The 21,423-nt window shown below is 45.3% G+C and overlaps 1 protein-coding gene across 4 annotated transcripts in view; it reads left to right on the forward strand.

Annotated features, from left to right (window-relative positions):
* Positions 1–236: 236 nt before the first annotated feature.
* The window catches only part of KIDINS220 (kinase D interacting substrate 220), a 194,369-nt gene continuing 173,182 nt past the window's right edge, over positions 237–21,423 (forward strand). For all 4 annotated transcript variants that reach the window (XM_075923523.1, XM_006123619.4, XM_006123620.4 and 1 more), the window contains exons 1-2: positions 237–375; positions 18,367–18,514. In XM_075923523.1, coding sequence (XP_075779638.1) covers positions 18,407–18,514 — 108 coding nt within the window. In that variant the 5' untranslated portion in view covers positions 237–375; positions 18,367–18,406. The remainder of the gene's footprint in view (positions 376–18,366; positions 18,515–21,423) is intronic.

The following is a 21,423-nucleotide window of genomic DNA, read 5'->3' on the forward strand; positions in this document are numbered from 1 at the left end:
GCACAGAACTCGGACAGGCGTCTCAGCCGAGGCGGAGTCTGCCGCAGGGAGGGACCAGCGGGGAGAAGAGAAGGCGACGAGATCCCGCGGGCGTTCCACCCCCGAGGCCGGCCGGGCCTAAAGGCAACTTAGGCCACTCCTGTGCCCAGGTCCAAGGCGTCGGGAGGACTCACGTGACCGGCTCCGAGGCGGGAGGGGGGCCAGGGAGACTAGGAGGAGGCAAGATGGCTGCCACCATCGCTGCCGGGTGCTGGTGAGGAGCCCTTGGAGCTGCCGCAGTTTGCGGAACGGAGCTAACCGCCGCCGTCGTAGTGTCTCCCGGGACCGGAGAGGCCGCCCTCCCGCCCGCGAGCGCCGAGTTCCGTCGGCTGCGAGGTAAGTAGCGGGGGAGTGCAGAGCTGTCAGTCAGACAAAGGGGTGCGAAGGAGCCGCCTTGACCCCCGGCTGCGGGCCCTGCCCTGTCTGGGGCTGGGCCGGGCGTGGTCGCTGTGCGGGCCGGGTTAGCTTCCCGGCTCCGTGTGCCGCCCTTTGCCTGGCGGGACGTGGCTCCTTGCTGCCCGGATTCGGCGGCGGTGAGGCTGTAAAGGGAGAGGCGGCGCCCACCTGCTCCATCTTCCCAGCTCCCACAGCCGCGCTGGGGGTCGTGTATTTAGAGCAAAACGCTTTCCGGGCTCGTGAACGGGCCTGCTCTTGGTCCATTTTCACCCCCACCTATTGTGTAGTATATTGTTATTTACACACCTTTACATCCACGTCCCGCCCCCGTGCAGGGAATCGTCATTTACACTCGTCCACCACCCCGGGATATTACAATCTTGAGTAGGTACTGTCAGCCACACTACAACATCTTTCTTCTTAATGTATTTTTTCCATTATTGCTAATATGGAGAGACAAACATTATATTGATGTAAAGTATAACTCTTATTAACCTGCATACCCATAACCCCCCCCTTCAATAAATCTCCCCACCCATAGGGAAGATATTTTTTAAAACCTAGTAGGCAGAGCAGGTGGAAAGAAATATAGCAAAGGAAAAGAAAATTGCATTTCAAATCCCCAAAACCATATACAAAATAAAAGTACTTAATTCCTGATTTACTGGGTAGACTATTTTTAAATGTCTAAAATATATTTCAGGAATAAAGCATGTGAAATAATATATTATATAGGACCAGCTTCAAGCATGTTAAGATCTCTTTGGTTAATAACATACAGTGTTGAGTTAAATGTGTTCATTATAGAGGACCTGCCATTTAAAGGCACCATTGAAATTAATTTAGTTTATAACAATATGAAATGATTATAGAAATATGATTATAGCAATTATGAAATATTAGTGTATACCATTTTTCTATTTTACAGCTTGTGATTAATATAAATATGAGAAATTAAGAAGTCTCTGTTTATTTGAAGCCTTAATTAAAAAAGTGAACTATAAAAATGGGAAACTGACAATCTGCTGCAAGGAGTTAGTCTAAAACAGAGATAGCACAAGATGCACTAGATGACTGAAAATGGTAATTTAGATGCCAGTTCAGTAAATTGATCATCGTGAGTGGACGCCTGCACTGGTATGAAGCACTGTTTTAAGTAGTCACTAGGGCTACACATAGGCAGATAGGTTGTCCATGTGGAGCAGTTAGGAAGATAGTGGTCTTAGTGCAGTTACTTTTTCAGGGTGAATAAATGTGTTCTTGCATACAAGATAAGAATCAAAACCATTTTTAAATTAGATTTTAATAAAGTATGTGTCATTTTTATTGCTAGATTATTTGCAGTCTCAGAGGGATTGTAGTATTAATCTGTATCTTAAAAAATAATGAGGAGTCAGTCTTGTAGCACCTTAGAGACTACCAGATTTACTAACTAGGGCATAAGCTTTTGTGGGTAAAAACCACTCCATCTGATGAATTGGGGTGGCAGTTACAGAAGTAGGAGTGTATGTGAAGAAAGTTGCTTATGTTAATGAAGCTACTCAAGTCAGGGCGGAAGTGGGTCATTGCTATATAGCATTTGGTCTGGAGATGTGAATATTCAGAGAGAAGAAACTGCCTTTGTAATGTGTTAACCGGTTGAGATCCTTATTCAGTCCTAAACTGATAGTGTTGACTTTGCAAATTAATTCCAGTTCAGATGTCTCCCCTGGTTACCAGTTTTGAAATTCTTTTGTAGAAGGATAGCTACTTTGAAATCAATTATAATGTGCAGGGAGGTTAAAATGTTTCCCTACAGCTTTGTGTGTGTGATCCTTCTTCATATCTGATTTATTTCCATTTATTCTTTGGCGTAGAAAGATTGTCCAATTTGGCCAATATATGGGGCAAAGCGATATGGTTGACACTTGATGGCATATATCACATTAGTAGCTATGCAGGTGGATGAGCCCCTAATAGTGTGGATTATGTGCATAGGTCCTGTGATGGTGTCACTTGATAGATGTGTTGGCAACAGGGTTTGTTGTAGGGAGAGTTTCCTGGATTTCTTCAGTAATTGTCAGAATTGCTGTAAATGTCATTTTTTTATGGATCTATTTATTTGGTAGTGTGGATGTTTAATTTAAAAGTTTATGGACTTGTCATTAACCTTATATGGAATATGTGTGTGATGAATAGTGTTCATGTTGTAAGGTAATGAATGATAAAATACACCAGTGGGATATAGTATATACTCAGTGATGACTTTACTTTCTACTCTGGTTTAAAAAAAAAAAATCTGAGCGAATACTGTGCAAAATGGTGGAGTGTTTGAGAATTAGAAATTAGATCATTGGTCCTGTGTGTAGAAAAAAGAATTATGTATAAATAATAGTTCTCTGTGTAAATAGATCTTTTAAAATGAATATTTCCTCCCCATTGCACATCTGAGGTACATTTGTAGATTTTAGTAACTGTGTACTATAAAATGCAATTGTATCCTCTGTATAAGGAGTCATCTAGGAATTCTTTGTGAGTAAGGAAAATTAGCTTTCCTGCGCTGAGGGTCAGCCCCTGGGGCAGGCGCGCATGGGGCTTCCCTGCACCGGGGGAAGGGGTTTCAGCCTCCAGGGCAGGTGCGCGCATGGGGTTTTCCTACGCCAGGGGGTCGGCCCCGGGGCAGGCATGCGCTGGTTTCCCTCTGGGGGGCGGGAATCCTGGGAGGAGGCAGATACAAGGGACTCTCTGCCTCCACTGGCACCCCACTCCTCAGCCACAGAACTCTCTCCCCACTCCCATATTCCCACTCCCCAAACTCTGTCCCCACTCCCCTGTCCCCAGCCACAGAATTCTGTTCCCCACTCCCCGAACTCTGTCCCCACTCCCCTGTCCCCAGCCACAGAACTCTGTCCCTATTCCTGTCCCCACTGGCACTCTGTCCCCTGCTGCAGAACCCTGTCCTCTGCCCTCCCAGCACCCTGTTCCCTCTTCCCTGGCCCCCGCCTCAGTACTCTGTCCCCACAAAATGTATAATTATAAAGGCTTCATTTTAGATTTAAATAGCATGAATAAAAAACAGACCATTTATTTCATAACTATAAACACGTGATTTTAATTTTATACGTCACATAATTTAAAAATAAACTGTTTATCAGAGTGTGTAAGTAAGGGCTGGGGATAGCAAGTGATGGACAGGAGGAGAATAGGAAGGGGCGGGGCTTCAAGGAAGGGGCAGGGTGGTATTTCTTTGCCTGTTCGGAGATTTAAAAAGTGATCTTGGGTGTAAAAATGTTGGAGACCACTGCCTTAGGGTGTGTCTACACAGGAGGGCTTAACTCGAAATAAGCCAGGCAAATTGAGCTACGTCAGTTGCATAGCTTATTTTAAATAGCTTATTTTGAAACTGGGAGCATATACATAGCACTTATTTTGAAATAGAGCACTCTTCCTCTGACTTTTCTTACTTCGGGTACAATGAGGGTTATAGGAGTTTGAGTAAGAAGACCTCCAGCTTGACAGTATTTCAACATTAGTTCGAAATAACTGCTTGCTGTGTAGATGTGGATGAATTTATTTCGAAATAATGTTGCTGTATAGACATACCCTAAGTCATCTCTTTTCCAAGCTAAGGAGCCCCAGTCTTATTAATCTCTCCTCACATGGCAGCCATTCCAAATGTAAAAGCCGGCTCCCCATGAGAGGCAGCAGCACAGGGGGAGGGCAAGGAAGGGTGCTGTGGAGCAGCCTCTGTCCACAGAAGGCCCAGAGGTAGCAGCGCAGAGTGACGGGGGCTCCCCAGGGACTGTCAAATAATCGTAACTGCTAAGATTACTGATGAATAAAGAGGAAGCAAGGGCGTGGTGGGGGTCTGCAGGAGCCAATACACATGGGAAGCTGGCTTGAAACCACCTCCTCGCGTGTATTAGCTCCAGCCTGTCCCTCTCACCCTCTGCGCTGCTGCCTCTCTATCAGAGGCAGCAGGGTGGGGAAAAGGAGGTGGATCTATTGCTCCTGGGGAGCTGGACCCTACTGGATACTATGTCAAAATGGGTACTATGTATTTGTTATCAATTGAATGATAATTAAATACATTAAGAGTAAGAGGAAGATGTAAGTTCTCTAGTAGAATGAACGAAAGCTAATAATTGATAAAAAGAAGAAAACTGAAGTGTTTGGTGCCAGTTTTGCTTCAGTTTTCAGACAAATAAAGTCCCAGAGGACTGAAGAACAAAAAACATAGTACCTTTCTTTTAAAAGGGGAACAAAGATAATCCAGGGAATTATAGGCTGTTCTTGGGGGCCTTGAATAACTGCACCATTAGGCACACCAAGATAGACATCAACATCACAATGGTTTGATGCAATATGGTATCCACAGCAGGGGCTGTGCTTATGCTGTGGTGTCTTTGCAGGCAACCAGGGCTAAAAAGGGCGAGAAGACTGTTTCACATTGATCTCAAGCAAGGGAGGAGGGAGTAGACAAGCGTGTTATGGGATGCTGATGACATGAACCCATAACCACCTGCTCCACAGCTTTGGTCCCTGAGTACACTGGGAGTATAACCCAGAATGCATAGCAGCACAGGCACGGTGGGCTAGTTACCCACAGTGCATTGCTCTCAAAGTTTATGGCAGTCTCCCTAATGGGAGTGTGCTACTTCGATCTACATTTAATTCTTGTGCACAGTGGGGACACAGACCTTCGATTTTGCAAAATCGGGTGACCAGAGCTCATCCTTAAATAGGTTTGACCTTATCTCATAGTATAGACATGGCCTAAGCTGTGTGATTCTCTTTAGAGCTATAAAATCATCCAATAGATGTAGCTCCACAGGGCCTTCTGGGCCCAGAACTACTCATTAATCCTTGGTTGCACAGTGTGTGACTTTTACATATCCATGTGATGGTATGTAAGATAAAAGGAAAAACTTACTTATCATAGGAGTAGTTGAGCTCTGAAACAGGTTTACACAGGAAATTGTGAAATCCCCATCATTAGAGATTTTTAAGAACAGTTTGGAAAAACACTTAGGGTAGTTTAGGTTTACTCAGTATAGCCTCAGTGCAAAGATCATGTCTGAGGTTTCTTCTAGCCCTACATTTTTCTCTGATACTATTATTGTGGAATGTGGAAGGATAGGGAATCGTAATCACTTTGGGATAAATTCATCCATCCTTATTTATGTTCAGAGCCCTGTGCAGATACAAAATTTATACCTGCATCTGTATCTGCAAAAATGAGCTTCGGATATCCACATTGACATTTGCAGATATAGATACCTGTAGATATCTGCAAATTTGCAGTGTTCTAGATACAAAATTTGTATCTGCATCCATATACTCAAAAATGAGCTGTGGATATCCACATCCACGGATTCGGAAACTTACAGATATGAAGCGGATATCTGCAGATTTGTGGGGCTCAGTGTATGTTCACTAGTACATTAAAGGTAGCTCTTGGAAATCATTGAAAGTATTTGCACAGTGTAAGGAAGTAAGGGTGGCACAAGCTAACTTTTTACAATTAAGACTAGAACTGAAAGATGTGAATGGTTAACTGGTAAACCTCCACTTAATGGGTGAGGCTTACTGGTTCCAGTTAACCAGTGGAGGCTGGAGCTGCTCCCTGCCCGCTCAGGGGCCCACCGGAAACAGATGCTGCTCCAACAGGTCTGCCTGCCAGAGCAGCCACTGTCTCTGGAGGGCCCAGACCCTGACACTGTGCTGCAGGCAAGGGCTGCTCTGACTGGCCAGCTGGATCAGCCCCTGATCATGGACGGCCCAACCCCCCCGCCGCAGGGTTAAACCAGTTAAACAGAATTTTATATCCCTAGTTCAGTGTAGATTTTTCAAAATTGATCATAGCATTTTATTAACAAAATATAATAGAATAAAATAGTTTAAAATTTGTGAGGAGGTAAGTTTTACTGACTCCCAATTCTTATTAACCTCTTGTAATAAGTATCACATAGAAATGTAATTACATTGTATCCCAATGTCTAATTTACAGTATCTAATATAGATTAGGGAGAATACCACATCTGTTTATTCAGTGTTCATTCAAACACTGCATTTAGATATTTTAGATATGCACACCTATTTTGCAGCAGATTTTCTTTATTCATCAGCAAGTACTGTCTTATGTATTTCCATTTCACATCTTTTTGCAGGTAATTGAAAAAGGCATCTTCCCCTCTCAGCAGGGAAGGGAAGGTAGATTTTGTAATAAAGACAGAAGAGAAAAATATTAAGGAAAACAAAATAAAAATACTTTGCTTTGTGAACTCCCTTAAATTTCATTTTTAAGAAACTAAATTGGTTAATTTTATGACCAATTTTTTTTTCTTTTTTTAAAATTAGGTTACGAAGTAGTGCTACAGTTGACTGTCTGTTACCTAGTCTAATTTTAAATATTCAGCTACTGACATGGGCAGAATGTCAACATGTGCTCTGGTGATTTGTCAAAATCAAATCACCAGACTACATATACTCTGCTTTCCTCTCTTGACAAATAATGGCCGTATTTTTAGTTTCCCTGTCAACATACTGAGCAAAGCACTGTGGATATGCATCCCATAGTACCTAGTGACACCACCTTTCACTAGGCACTGTAAGAATGCAGAACACATACTGTTTGTTTCCAGTCCTCCAGGGGCTTCCCGCTTCCTTATGGACCATTCTGTAAATTGCCCATCTTTGCTGTCCACTTCAGTATCTGCTGTGAAAAATCATGGGTGGCACATTTCTCTCCTATGCTGTGCTGTGTTTAGTGTTTTGAAGATGTCACGCATTGCAGCAGAGTTACTTTTGAAGTTACTGACAGAGGAAAAAGACTTGCAGGTAGATAACACTGTGAATGACAGGGATAGCAGCAACCTGGCATTGCATTTGGCTGTCACTGCACCTTTGCCTTTGGGCTTGGGAAACCAAGACTGAGTGGTGGGATCTCAATGTCATGCAGGTGTGGGCCAAAGGCCAGCGGCTACAGAATTTTAGGATGAGCAAAGCAACTGTCCTGGAGCTGTGTGGTAAGCTGGCACCTGAACTGCGACGGCAAGGACACCCAAATGAGAGCTACCCTCTTGGCAGGCTTTTGGGGCTGCTTCCTTGCTACTCATTCTGAGTAACATGTTCCCATGAAACAAAGGATGTGACAGCCTTCAACCTGATGCCTGATTTGGGTTGTAGAACAAGAAAACAGTGTCATTGTACTGTTAAACGTTTTTTCCTTGATTGATCACTGCATATCACATTCACACATCTAGTGTGAATGTTTTTTGGTAAGGGAGGGTTAGGAGTAGGGGAAAGCCTCGCAGCTCTGTGTAGATCCAGCTGCTGTAGTTACAGATGTGATGGGGAGTGGAGGTTGGCTGAAACTAAGGATTGCCAGACAGTGCAAAGGAGTGTGTGGGTGTAGAGCAGGGCTGGGCAAAATACAGCTTGGGGCCAGATATGGCCTGTCTAACAATTTGATCTGTCCTGCAGATTGCATCTAGCTCCTTTCTATGTACATCCTTCTGCCAGAATTTCCAGGTAGTGATTCCTACCACAGGAACCTATTTAAATGGTTCACTGTTGCGGCACTACCTGGCAAGGACTTGAGCTGTGAACCTTTTAAATAGCTTCATCCACCCAAGCTGGCTGCCATGCATTGCAGTAATGGGCAGAGTTAGGGTTATGAGTCCTTTACAGTGTTTTTAGTTCAGACCCTCCAGTCCCAGACAACTTCGTGGGGAGACTGGTCCCCAGCCCCACCCCTTCCATCCCAGGTCCTCCCCTTCCAGGGGTGGAGCCAAACTGTGACCACATAGCAAAATTAAGTAGCCTCCCTGTGAAAATTATTGCCTGCCCCTAGTATAGAGGGTGGGTTGCTGGACAAAGAATTCTGTATCTATTGTCAGAGATGTTGATGCCATTTCTGTTCATTCTGCATCTTGATTAAACATTTCAGCATCTCGGTTTGGTCCTCCGGGAGCTTGATCATACAGTCAATGGCATTTTTCCTATCTTTTATCTCTATTATTCATCTCCCCTCTCTTCTCTCTACCATTGACCTCCCTCACAATTTCCTCCCTATTTCGCCTTGGTCTCCCCCACAGTTGATGCTGTTGTTCAGCAGGAGAAGTTTTCTGAATTGTCAAGGTCTTCCCTGCAGCATACATGAACAAAAGAGGGATTGTAAAATTTCTGCTCAAGGTTTAAACACTTCACTCAGTAACACCTTTTGCAACATAAGCTGCCACTTTCCCATGGACTTTTGAGCAAAGCACACATCTCTGAAGGCTCTGTGAACATGGTGAGTTTTGGAGACAGGAACAGAGAAAATAAGGGGTGTAAATGGAGGCATAAGGCCTTGTGCAGCAGGTTTGTATTAGAGATGTTAGATACTGTGTAATTGGATAATCATGTAACCACACCCTATATGATCAGTTATATAATTATTCAGTAGTCCCTGTGGGCAAGGCTGGCAGCCAGTGTGCTCCCAGCCCCACTCCTGAGGAGCTCCCTGCATGTTGCTGCTTCTGTGTCAGAGGCAGCAGCACAGGGTGGCAGGTGGGAGCTGGTCTGGGAGGGGAGCCAATTTAAAAACTGGCTCCCCGCACTGACCAGCTGCCCTGCGCTGCTGCAGCCCCTGTTTGTCGGAGGCATGAGCTCCCCACAGACAGACTGCTCCATGGCAGTCTTCTCAGCTCCCTGCAGTGCTGCCTCTGATAGCTGGCTCCCCATGCATATTGGCTCCTGCCTGCCTTCCCTTGTTCTGGTGCCTCTGATGGGGGACGGAGAGGTGGGGGGGGGAGGAGGCAGGCGGAAGGTAATATGCACAGGCAGCCCCCTTGAAAGCTGGCTTCCTGTGTGTACCAGCTGCCACTTGCCCCCTTCACCCTCTGTGCTGCTGCTGCCTCTCTATCAGAAGCAGTAGCAAGGGGATGGAGATGCAGGTGGCTCCTCAGGATCCTGTGCTTTGGGGAGCTGGCTTAGAAGGCAGCAAGAGGGTGTGTGTTACATCTAGATAGCTGATAGGATAAACAGATAAGCTTTGCTTAATCGTGTACTATACTACACATTGACATCCCTGATTTGTATGGACATAATTCTAGTAATGCGCCACTTGTCCACAGGCTGGCATCACTCTTGCTGATATCTCACTCATTGAGGGTAAGCAGGGAAACCTGGGTTCTACTTCTGGATGATGGTGGTGTTTGCCCCACTCGTTCTACAGCCTAATAATGTGCCACTTTGGTTCCTTCAGTACTGATTGAAGAATTTACAGAAGAGTATCGTACAATGGCGGGGGCACTGCTATGGAATATGCGAGAGATGATTAATAAATACCTCAGGCAAAGTTCCCAGAGCATCTCTTTTCAGGATTCAATTGACATCTCAGTGTGCCTCAACATTTTGCTTTGACATAACATCTAGCCATGCAGGATTGCATCAGCTGACAGAAACACAACCACTCTCCTTTATTTCTCTGACCTTCTTCCTTCTCCCCCTCAAATCTCCAAGCCAGAGCCATTTATCCCGCTTCTCTTCTGAGCTGCTGCTCAGAATCATTCACCTTTGGACTTGAAAACAGTTCCTGGCTGCTTTTCATACTAGGCAATCCTGCTGTGAGCCCCATGTCCTCATCTAGTTCTCCCTCCCCATCTATAATTTCATCCTCTGGGTTAAATCTTTTTCCTCCTGACTCAGTGCCTTTGAAAGTATTCACAGGGCTCTTTGCAGTAGAGGTGGGGTCTCCATTCAGGATTGCATCTGACTCTTTATAAAAATGGCATGTCTTGGGTGCAGCGCCAGAATGATGGTTTGTTTGCCTTCCTCTGAACTGCAGTGTGTCCCACTCATCCCTTCTCACATAAGGATCGAGAAATGTGGCCATGTGTGTCCCAGTTCCTACGGGACACTGCCAGTTGTGACAGTGCAGACTACTCTCTGTATGCACTGATGAGATTCAAAATCTACACAGTGGTCCAAGCAGGTGAGCATCTGAAGTGACATCCAGGCATGATCAGCTGGGAAGATAGCTTGAGAGCACTCCATGCTGATTTCAAAGTTTTTTGGCTTGTGAGGAGGAGGAGTGGATTGTTGTCTACCTGGCTGCAGAGCAGTGGAGTTCAAAGTGCTGCCCAGAGTGACTACTTACACATTGTGGGAAATGTCTTAGAGTTGAATAAAGTTAATAAAAGCCTTTTGTGACACACACTGAATACTTGTGGACAGTACAGGGAGAGAAAAAAGTTCATGTGAAGGTGAAAGTTTTTTGTCATCAAAACTGGGTAGTGTTTGCAACTTTTATGTTGCCGTGTGAACACTATTGGGCTACGTCTACACTGCAGGCTTCTTGCGCAAGAACTGTTTTGCGTAAGAGTTCTTGCGCAAAAGGTCTTCCACAAGAGCGCATAAACACTGCCATGTGTTTTTGCGCAAGAATGTCCGTGGCAGTGTAAACACTCTCTTGCGCAAAAAAGCTCTGATAGCCATTTTAGCCATAGGGCTTTCTTGCCTGTCTATGCTGCCTTCTTGTGGAAGAACTCTTGCGCAAGATGGCTTATTCCTCACGGGGAGAGGAATAACTTCTGGAAGAAGCCCTATTTTCCAACGCTGTACTATATACTTGCATGCACAAGAATGCACGTAAAGTGTAGATGCTCCGCAAGGTTTTGTGCAAGAACCATTGTTCTTGCGCAAAAAGCCTGCAGTGTAGATATAGCCTTGGGGTTTTGTCACCAAAAATGGGTTTGGCAATAAAACTTGCCATTGTAGTCATGTCCGAAACAAAGGAGAAGAATTATTTAGAAATTAGGGTTTATCATACTTTCAGGATTTTATTCCCAAAAGGGAAGAGTACTGAGTTTAAGGAGGAATTTATTTTATATCAGTGACATGTGGGGAGCCCTAAACAGCAGTTTTACTGTGCTGCTAAGAAATCATTTATTTCATGATGCTTAGCATTTGAAAAAGTAAAACTTCAAAATGCATCTAACACAACAGATTTGATTTAAGCCACTGTTGATATTTTTTCCCTTGAGGACTGCTATGTCAGTTATTTTGCCATTTCCTGAATGTTTAATTGGTATCTGAGGGATAAAAATCTACATTAAAACAGAGCATTCACCAGCTGAATAATCATCAGCTTAAATAATAATTTGCAAAGCAGTACACTTATCTCTAGTGCAACAGGACTGTCTGCACTTTTGAAATGTGGAAGTCATTGACATTAAGGGAAGAATCTTGCTTTTAGTATGCAGAATACTCTTATCTCTCATATTCACTGTAGAATTGCCAACTGAGAATTTGCTGATACAATCTTATAAATATATAGAGTAATTTATTTTGGAAATGTTCATCACTTTCTCCTAATACATTTTATTTGTTGCAGGTTTTTTGGTATAGAAAAATATTTGTTCCTCTTGCGGAATGTTTTCAATAAAACATCAAAATAAAATATGTGGAATATGAAGGAAATCTGTAGAATTTTTGTTTAAAAAAAGTAGTTTTGTTGGAATTACAAAATGTAATTTTATTTACCGATATTAACTGTTTGCAGTATATGTTGTTTGGGTGATTGAATAAATGTTACTGTAGCAAAGTCTTTTTCCTTATTGGGCTATTAAACTCCTGTAGAGCAGGGTACTTAACCCTTACCTAACTTTTAAGCATGGGAATAGTCCATTTGACATGGCATTAAGGACCTTGTGAATTGGAATTCTGGTGCTAAAAACAGTGGATGGAAGTATATTTGTTCTGTTGATGTCTATGATTTGTTTTTTGTTTGGAAGGGGTATCAGACCCCTTTGTATTTTGGCCACATCATAGCATGCTCAGGATGTGAACTGTAGATGGTCTGCATTCTTCTTTATGATAACATTGTGGGAGCTGACTACTTATCCATAGCTTCTTATAGAAGGGAAAAAATTCACATTTCTGCTTTTCTCTTGTGACTGTTTAGCCCTTATGGCAACTGAGCTAAATAAAGCAGGCAAAAGCTGTCAGAAAAAAACACTGTAGAAAATAGCTGAAGCAGGGAATGCTGCACAGGGAGAAAGGAAGATGGAGTGGGAAATGGCCCCAACCAGGGCAAACCCAGCATGATCTATACAGGCAGTCCCCGGGTTACGTACAAGATAGGGACTGTAGGTTTGTTCTTAAGTTGAATCTGTATGTAAGTCGGAACTGGCGTCCAGATTCAGCCGCTGCTGAAACTGACCGCCAGTTCTGACTTACATACAGATTCAACTTAAGAACCCCAAGCTGCCCCAAGTCAGCTGCTGCTGAAACTGATCAGCGGCTGATTCCAGGAAGCCTGGGGCAGAGCAACTCTGCCTCGGGCTTCCTGTAGTCAGCGCTGGTCAGTTTCAGCAGCGGCTGACTTGGGGACGCCTGGGGCAGAGCAGCTGGGGTGCTGCTGGGTTGCTCTAGTAGCACCGCTCCTCGGCACTACTGGACCAACCCAGCAGCACCCCAGCTGCTCTGCCCCAGGTGTCCTGATTCAGCCACTGCTGAAACTGACCAGCAGCGGCTGAATCAGGACCTGGGGCAGAGCAGCTGGGGTGCTGCCGGGTTGGTCCAGTAGTGCCCAGAGCGGCGCTGCAGGACCAATCGGCAGCGCCCCAGCTGCTCTGCCCCAGGGTCCAAAACAAAAGCCTGGTCTGCTGGGGGGGGGGGAGGGGGCACACTAGCTGCGTCCCCCCCCCTCCCCCCAGCAGACCAGGGACACGGGAGCAGAGCCGCAGCGGCAGCGGGGTGCAAAGTCTCAGAGGCACGGGACCCCTCCGCTGCTGCGGCTTCAGTCCCGGTGCCTGTGGTCTGCTGGGGACCGTCCCCAGCAGACCACAGGCACCAGGACTGAAGCCGCAGCAGCGGTGGGTTCCCGTGCTTCTGAGGCTTTGCTCTGGCAAAGCCTCAGAAGCGCGGGAACCCGCCCGGTGCCCCTGGTCTGCTGGAGACGGTCTCCAGCAGACCAGGGGAACCGGAGCAGCTTACGAACGGGGCTTTCTCGCCCCGGAGCTCGCAGGTAGCAATCCGCCACCTCGACCTCCAGGGCGAGAAAGCCCCGTTCGTAAGTGCGGATCCGACATAAGTCGGATCCGCGTAAGTCGGGGACTGCCTGTACCTGGAACTGTGCAGGTGAGAGACTCCTTTCCCAGGCACTAAGAACCAACCTGCCATCTGGCCTTGAGCAAAGAAACTACAGGCCAAGCCAGATACTAGCTGCTAAGAGTAGCCAAAGAAGGAACTCCTACAGAAAATTCTGCAGTTTTGACCAGACTTACTCTGCTCTCTTTGGTTTAATTGTTTGCTCCAACTTCTATCTGCTTCCTTTCTAACAGTTTCTTAATTTCAGCCTTATACTGCATTTGTCCTTCTTGCCCCTCTTTTCTCCTGGGGATTCTTCATCTTTACTGTTCTTTCCCTTTAGCTCAGTGGTCACCTTCCAGTCGATATTCATGCAGTATTCTCAGCCTCTACTTGCTCCCCCCCTCACAACGTGCTGGCGCTACTGCATCCTGACACTTGCAGAATTGGAGCCAGCACTGGCTTCCTGTGGTGGGAGGAGGAAGTCCTGCAGCTCTGTGCCAGATCCGGCTTCCCAGGAAGCGCACACGTGCTGCTTCTTCCCTCCCAACAGCAGCACGCACACTTTCTTCTCTTCTCTTCCTTCCCCTGTGCTCTAGGGAGGCAGGGTCAGAGGGTGGGGTGGCCTGAGGCCTTGAACGTAATATTTTATTTAAAAATGAAGCCTGGCCAGCAAGCCCCTATTTGGGGCAAAGCCTTCCTCTGGCTGCAGCATCATAACACTGCTACATCCCCCACACACCCCGACTCTGAGACCATCATACACCTGAACTCTCTGCTCTGAGCCCCTACATCCTCAGTCTTGTTCCACAACACTCTTGCACCACCCACACACCAAAGCCCATCACACACCCAACCCAAACTCCTGCACCCTAATATTCACAAGTCTGTGGTTTGCTCAGCCCCCAACCCACCACCTGATCCTAACACTCTCCAGCCTTGAGCCCTCTCCCTGAGCCAGCATCCCCTCCTGCATCTCCTCCTACATCCAGATTCCCTCCCAGAACTTGCACCTCTCACCTCTTCCCACCCCAAAATCCCTCATTCCCACCCCAGAGCCCACACCTCCTGTCTCAACCTGGTGAGAGTGAATAAGGGATGAGGACACCATCTGATGGAGAGGGTGGGAGTGTGACGTAGTGGGGGTACCTGGCTGGTTTCTATGCTGCTGGCTCTGGGGTAACTCCCCCTGGCTGCCGTGGGTACCACGACCCAGCAAAACAGGATGAGTCACTATGCAAACCAGTATGGCCAGACACCCCCCATGGAGAGGAACAAAGGAAGGTGGAATGCTGCCCTGGCTGGGGGGCAGGGCTGGAAGAGGGTTAGTTAGTGGCTGTCTGGGAGCATGGAGGAGACAGCCTAGGGAAAGGGGCTGGAGTTTAGGGGTCCAGTCTCCCCCATCTCAAGGGGGCCTGAGGCATCCTAGCCCAGCTCTGTGACCAGATTACATCTGTGCTGTGCTGTATCCTGGAGAGGCAATAAACTTCCTCTATTCCACCGGCTGGTGCAGTCTGTTTGTGCCATTTCGGGGTGCAGGAGACGGGGGACCCCCACATAAGGGATGGGGACACCATCTGATGGAGAGGGTGGGGGTCACAAGGAATGGGTGGGGTCTTGGGGAAGAGATGGGGTAGATCTTGGATTGTCCCGATATTTAAAAAGTGATCTTGGGTGTGAAAAGGTTGGAGACCACTGCTTTAGCTTAAGTTTTCCTAATGGTCTCCCAACAGTTTTCCTAACTGTCTTCCTTTTTGAGCCCCCAAACTAGGCATGCAAAATCCTATTTCATTAGTTAACGGGTTAAACAGGTAACTGATTAAATGGGGATGGATGAGGGGGCTGCTTCAGAGGGTCTGGAGTGCTCTTGTCCATTCACATCCCTACCCCCATCATGTTATTAAAAATTCCACGACTCACTTGCACCTCACTAACTGGCTTTCTGTATTTAAAAACAAGGGCCTGTATTAAAGGGTAGGAAGCAGGGCAGTTGCCTAGGGCTCTGTGCCACAGAGGGCTCTGTGCCACAGTGACCTCTGCAAAGTTACATTACAGAGACTTGGACTTCAGCCTGGGTAGCAGGAATCAGGGCACTGGGCTTCAAATTCTATGCTGTCCTTGTTTGACCACTCCCCAGAAACCTGTTTGCTTCAGCTCGCCCTCCTCTCCCAGTGGGCTCCAGACTGCCCGATGGCCAAGGTGGGGGAAGAGCTGGGGCTAACCCAGCCTTGGCCCTGCAAGATGGCCAGGAGGGCGAGGAAAGCCTGGGCTGGCTTGGCCATTGCCAGGTGGCTGGGAGGAGGTGGAGGGGGGCCTGCTCTGCTCACCTTGGCCTACTCCTCCCTGGTGGCTAGGAGGAGAGCCTGAGGCTGCCTACCCCCAGAGATGGAGGGAGTGGGGATCGGCAAGCGTAGTGAGCACAAGGCACCACTCCTTAGTTAAGAATGTATTTTTATATCAATATGGGAGACCACCAGCCACCAATTTAACCATAAATTCCTTAATATAAGTATATAATGCACCGTTAGGTCTTTATAATTGCCCCAGACTTGCCAAACAGCCTGAAACTTAAGCGGTCACTACCCCCAGTACTCTAACAAAGTATTCATAAGCATGTGATCAGTATATTTATAAATGGGTCAAACTTAGGAAAACTGTTTCATGCGGTTGTGCTCCAGCATGATCAGATAGGGTCTCTTTTTTAATGAGGTTACAAATTTGCCTGACAAAAAGAATAATGTTGATATAGTATATTAATATCTAGTACCACATAATATTTTGGTTAAAAATCCTAAAATTTAATGTGACACAGCCATTTTTTACTCCATTTACTAACTGGTTTCAAATTCTCAGAAGTATAGCTGTGTTAGCATGTAGCTAAAAAAAGCTGTTTTAAGGGTTTTTTTTTTTTTTTTGGTTCTTATTTCAAATTGTAATTGTAAGTGGGGAATTGTCCTTGAAACACTCTGTTTTCGGTTAGGTTTCTCAGGATCAGTTCTTGACCCTATGCTATTTAACATTTTTTATCAGTTATCTTGAAAGATCATCATCAAAATTATACTACTAAAGTTTGCAGATGACACAAAAATTAGGGGAATGGTAAATAATGAAGGGGACTGGTCATTGATTAAGAGGGCTATAGATTAGGGATATTAAAGACTAATTGATTCCCCCACCCCCACTTTCTGTCTCTATAAGATAGAGACCGCATAAGGGGGGAAGAGAGGGTACTTGAAAGCGGCAGCTCTGCACAGCTGAGCCCAGGACACAGCTGAGTCGAGGTGGCGTTCAAAGGGGAAGCCTTGGCTTTTCAAAGTGGCAGCACGTGGAGCTGGGGTCAGCTGGGGAGTCCCCAGCTGATTCTGGGTTCCGCGGAAATGTTGCACTGGAGCCTGGGATCAGCTGGGGAGTCCACAGTTGACGCCGGCTCCGCGTGGCATTTCAAAGCGGCAGCACTGCATGGATCCCAGGGTCAGCAGGGGAAATAGGTTTTACATAGAAAATAGGCTTTACATAGATTGAATTCTTTAGTCTATTTATTTAGCTTAACATCGAGAAGGTTAAAGGGTGATTTGATTACAGTTTTTAAGTATCTACACAAGAAACAACAATTTAGTAGTGGGATCTTAAATATATTTTAGATAGGTAAAATACAATCCAGTGGCTAGAAGTTGGAACTATACAAATTCAGGGCGGAAATAAATAATACATTTTTGATGGTGAGGGTAATTAGCCATTGGAATAATGTATCATCGATCATGGTCAATTTTCCATTACTGACCATTTTAAAACCAAAATTGGATATAAAAGCTATGAGTTAGTAATTATTTCAGGGAAGGTCTATCTTCTGTATTATAGAGGAGGGTAGACTGATGACCAGAGTGGACTCTGGGGCAGAACTCTTAAAAATAACTTCAAATAATTGGAGTTTGGAAGATAGCTTGGGGCCAACTCTGCTGCAGTTGAGTTTCTATATACTAAGAAATAAGCAAAACAAGTAGTATCTTTTAGGGTGACAAGGACATTTAGGTGGTCTGTAATGCAGTCTTACACCGTAATGTGTGGGGGTGAGGTATGCACCCTGGTTGCTGGCTTCTCCCCAGATCGGCTCTTACCAGGGTGGGGGTGGGAAGGGAGCGGGTGTGTCCCAGTCACCAGTTTTGACCTGGAGTGGAAAGGGGAGAGTATATATGGCCGCCAACTCTACCCTGGGGCCGTCCTGGGAATGGGAGGGGCCTGTGCAGGCCTCCCACAAGTGTTCCCTATTCCTGGCCTGGGCACAGGGGGACCACGCTGGCCTCCTGTGGGTGCTCCCTGTACCCAACCTAGGGTTGGGATGCTTGCTGCCCCTTGGTGGTCATTCCACATTATAACTCTCTCCAACCAGACTCTTCTCTTTCCATTTTATGAGAAACAGTCGAATTCCAGGCACATCTCATTGTCTTGGCACAACCAAACTTTGACCTTGCTTTTAGTTAGGATAAGAGAAAGCTGCATACCAAATTTGGTGGTCCTGGTTCTTATAGTATTTTAATATCCCTAGGTACAGGAGGAGTTCTTGAACAAATGGACTCACACACTGACAGTCAGACACACATTTCTAAAATACATAAAGTGTAAAGAATATTATTTTTCTTTCAGAAGCTGCTATTCTTACAAAATGCTAAGAATAGGGTAAGCATTTGAATTTTCAAAGAATTTCAAAAGATTTAACTACTCAGTCTTTATTAAAATGGAGAGTTAGAGTTGTTAGTCACGAGAAGTATTTTATTGCTGAGTGGCAGATAACTTACATGCAATAAGTAGTTTTCATTCTGTAATAAAATCAGATCTGAATGCTTCATTACTAACACTTTTTTTTTTTAAATAATACAGGTATATACTGTTATAGAAGTACTTGAAGTACTATCTAAAAATGGCAAGTCTTATGACTCACAGTCTTGTGACCTATGTGGAAGAGGAAAATGTTCCTGCTCTGAAAGCACTTCTTGAGAAGTGCAAAGATGTGGATGAAAGAAATGAGGTAAGAAGAGTTTCTCAAAGATCTCTTAAATATTGTTACATGTTAATTGCAAGATAAATAACTGATAGAACATCACACTGGATATTAAATATAATTAGGAATGTAAAATCCTGTTTAATTGGTTAACCGATTAAATGTTATGTTTAACTGGTTAATCGATTAAATAAGAACCCATGGGGGAAGGGGGAGGGCACTCCAGTTCATTTGGGCTGCTGGTTAACCAGGAACTGGTAAGCATCACCCGTAAGGGTGATTCCTACTGGTTAACTAGTAGTATCTCTAAATATGATAAATTCCTATCCATAAATTACTTATTGCTTAGTAGCTTTTTTTCTTTATTACACTGTAAGAGATATCCCATTGTGCAAAATTTATTACTAGGATAATTATTCATAATGCTACTATCTGGAAAAATCCAATTAAAACTAACTTAAGAAATATGCCTGCTACATCAGAAATCTCTCATGGAGGAGTCAATGAATTTCCATAATGTAGTGTACTAAAAATAGAAGAAAGGACTTTATTAACATATTTTCCTTAATCACTTGCTGGTGACTACTTAATTACTAACCTTTACTAAAGCAGATGTCATCAGATTCCACGTGTGAGTAGTTTCTGGAAAATTACTGATTTACTACTTATAATGATATGGCTCTTGCATGCAGGCGTTCAGTGCATATCACTAAAGATGAGAAAATTTGGACGCTGCTCTTTGCATCTTTAAGGGAAGCAATGATCCTTTCAGATACAGGGTAACTTCTAACTTGAAGACGTGGAGTGGAGTGGAGGAGAGTAGTGAGAAATTCATTGTCTCACGGGGGCCAGTTGTAAATACTTTCTGACAAATTCTGTCATCTGCAAACTCACTGTAAGCTTGAGTATATCAAATTCCCCCCTCCTGCCCTTCCTACTCTGTCTCACAATAAGAAATTATCTTCTACGATGCCATAATGGATGGAGGAGAAACAATCTTTTTCATAGCTGAGTGACTTATGGATTGAGAGTCACCACAAAAGAAAGTGTTTAGTTCCAAGCAATGTAATCCGGGATAGTTCTTTTCCTCCTCCATCTGAGAAAGATGGGAAAGATGCCTTCTTGGAGAGAAAAAACAGGACTATGTAGCACTTTAAAGACTAATAAGATGGTTTATTAGGTGATGAGCTTTCGTGGGCCAGACCCGCTTCCTCAGATCAAATTGTGGAAGAAAATAGGCATGACCATATATACCAAAGGGATACAATCAAAAAAAGTGAACACATATAAAAAGGACAAATCAAAATTCGGGGGGTTTGTCCTTTTTATATGTGTTCACTTTTTTTGATTGTATCCCTTTGGTATATATGGTCATGCCTGTTTTCTTCCACAATTTGATCTGAGGAAGTGGGTCTGGCCCACGAAAGCTCATCACCTAATAAGCCATCTTGTTAGTCTTTAAAGTGCTACATAGTCCTGTTTTTTGTTTCAGCTAGACTAGACTAACACGGCTACATCTCTGTTACTATTCTTGGAGAGAGGTGTCTCCAAAGAAAGGACTCAGCTTTGTATCAGTTTTCTTTTCGTATCATGAAGGCTGGATTCAGTCAGATGAGACTACCTGTTACAGGAGTGGGCAACATACCGTCTGTGGGTCATATACAGCCCATCAGCTGTTTTAATCTGGCCCTCGAGCTCACACTGGGGAACAGGGTTGGACCCCTGCTCTGCTCTGTGCATGCTGTGATATGCACTGCTCAGAGCCTCCAACCACATCCTTTGCCCCAATCCTCTGTCCAAGCCCTGATCCCCTTCCCATCCTTGTTCCAGCCCAGAGCACCATCCTGTACCTAGGGATGTTAAAATGTGGGGTTTTTGTAAACATGTAACTGCTGAAATTTTCAGCTGTTATATGCTTTCATGTGGGGTGAGGGGCAAGCAAAACCTGTTTTCCACATGTACTGGGTCCTCCCTGAACTCCCTCCTCCTGCTGTAGGTGAGCCACGAATGGCTTGTTCCCCTTGCGCTTCTGCCTCTGTATCCGAGGCAGCAGTGCGGCAGGGGTGGAGGGCAGGAGGAGCAGGGGCAGGTGGCTCATAGGGAAACTGCTTAAAAACCCCATAAGCACCACCTCCCACCTGCTTCACCTCCCTGATAGTGGTTACACAGTAACAAAATTATATGTTAGTTTGCATCTTTATTACATACTCCCACACTTCAATGTTCTGCCCCAGCCCTGATTCCCCTCCCTCCCTCCGAACCCCTTGGTCCCAGTCTGGTACCTCCTCCTGTACCCCACACCTTTCATCCCCTGTCTCACCCCAGATATAGAGACAGTAGTATGTGGTGGAGGTACCCCTTGCATGTAGTCATAAAGGTTAACCAATGAGCCCAGACTGATCAGTTAACTGATTAAATGTATGTAATGTATGTATACTATCACATTCCTACCTGTACCTCGAACTACTCATCCATGGCCCCGTCCCAGAGCCCACACCACCAGTTGGAGCCCTTATGCACTAGGGATGTTAGTGTGTAGTTGTTTACACAATTAATTGATAACCCTGAGTTTATTGGTTAATCCTAACTACACACACCCTCCCTTTTGTTTCCTCTGTATTGAAGACAGCAAGGGGGTAGGAGGTTGGAGCTGGTGCCTGAGGAATCGCCTGTCCTCCCCTCCTGTTGCTACTTGTTAGGCAGCAGTGTGGGGGGATAAAGAGAGCAGGAGGTAGCTGGTACGTGTGGTCCTGGTTCATACCGGCTCAGAATCCACAGAGGCTACTTTCAGGCCCCCCCCCCCCCCCCGCACACTGCTACTTCTGCATCAGAGACAGCAGTGAGTGGAGGGGGCAGGTGGAGCCAATACGCATGGGAAGCCAGTTTTTAAGTTGGCTCTCCATGCATGCTGGCTGTGCAGAGCTGCCTCCTTCCCC

The sequence above is a fragment of the Pelodiscus sinensis genome, chromosome 3 (genome assembly GCF_049634645.1).
Source record: "Pelodiscus sinensis isolate JC-2024 chromosome 3, ASM4963464v1, whole genome shotgun sequence".
In the NCBI taxonomy this organism is placed as follows: Eukaryota; Metazoa; Chordata; order Testudines; family Trionychidae; genus Pelodiscus; species Pelodiscus sinensis.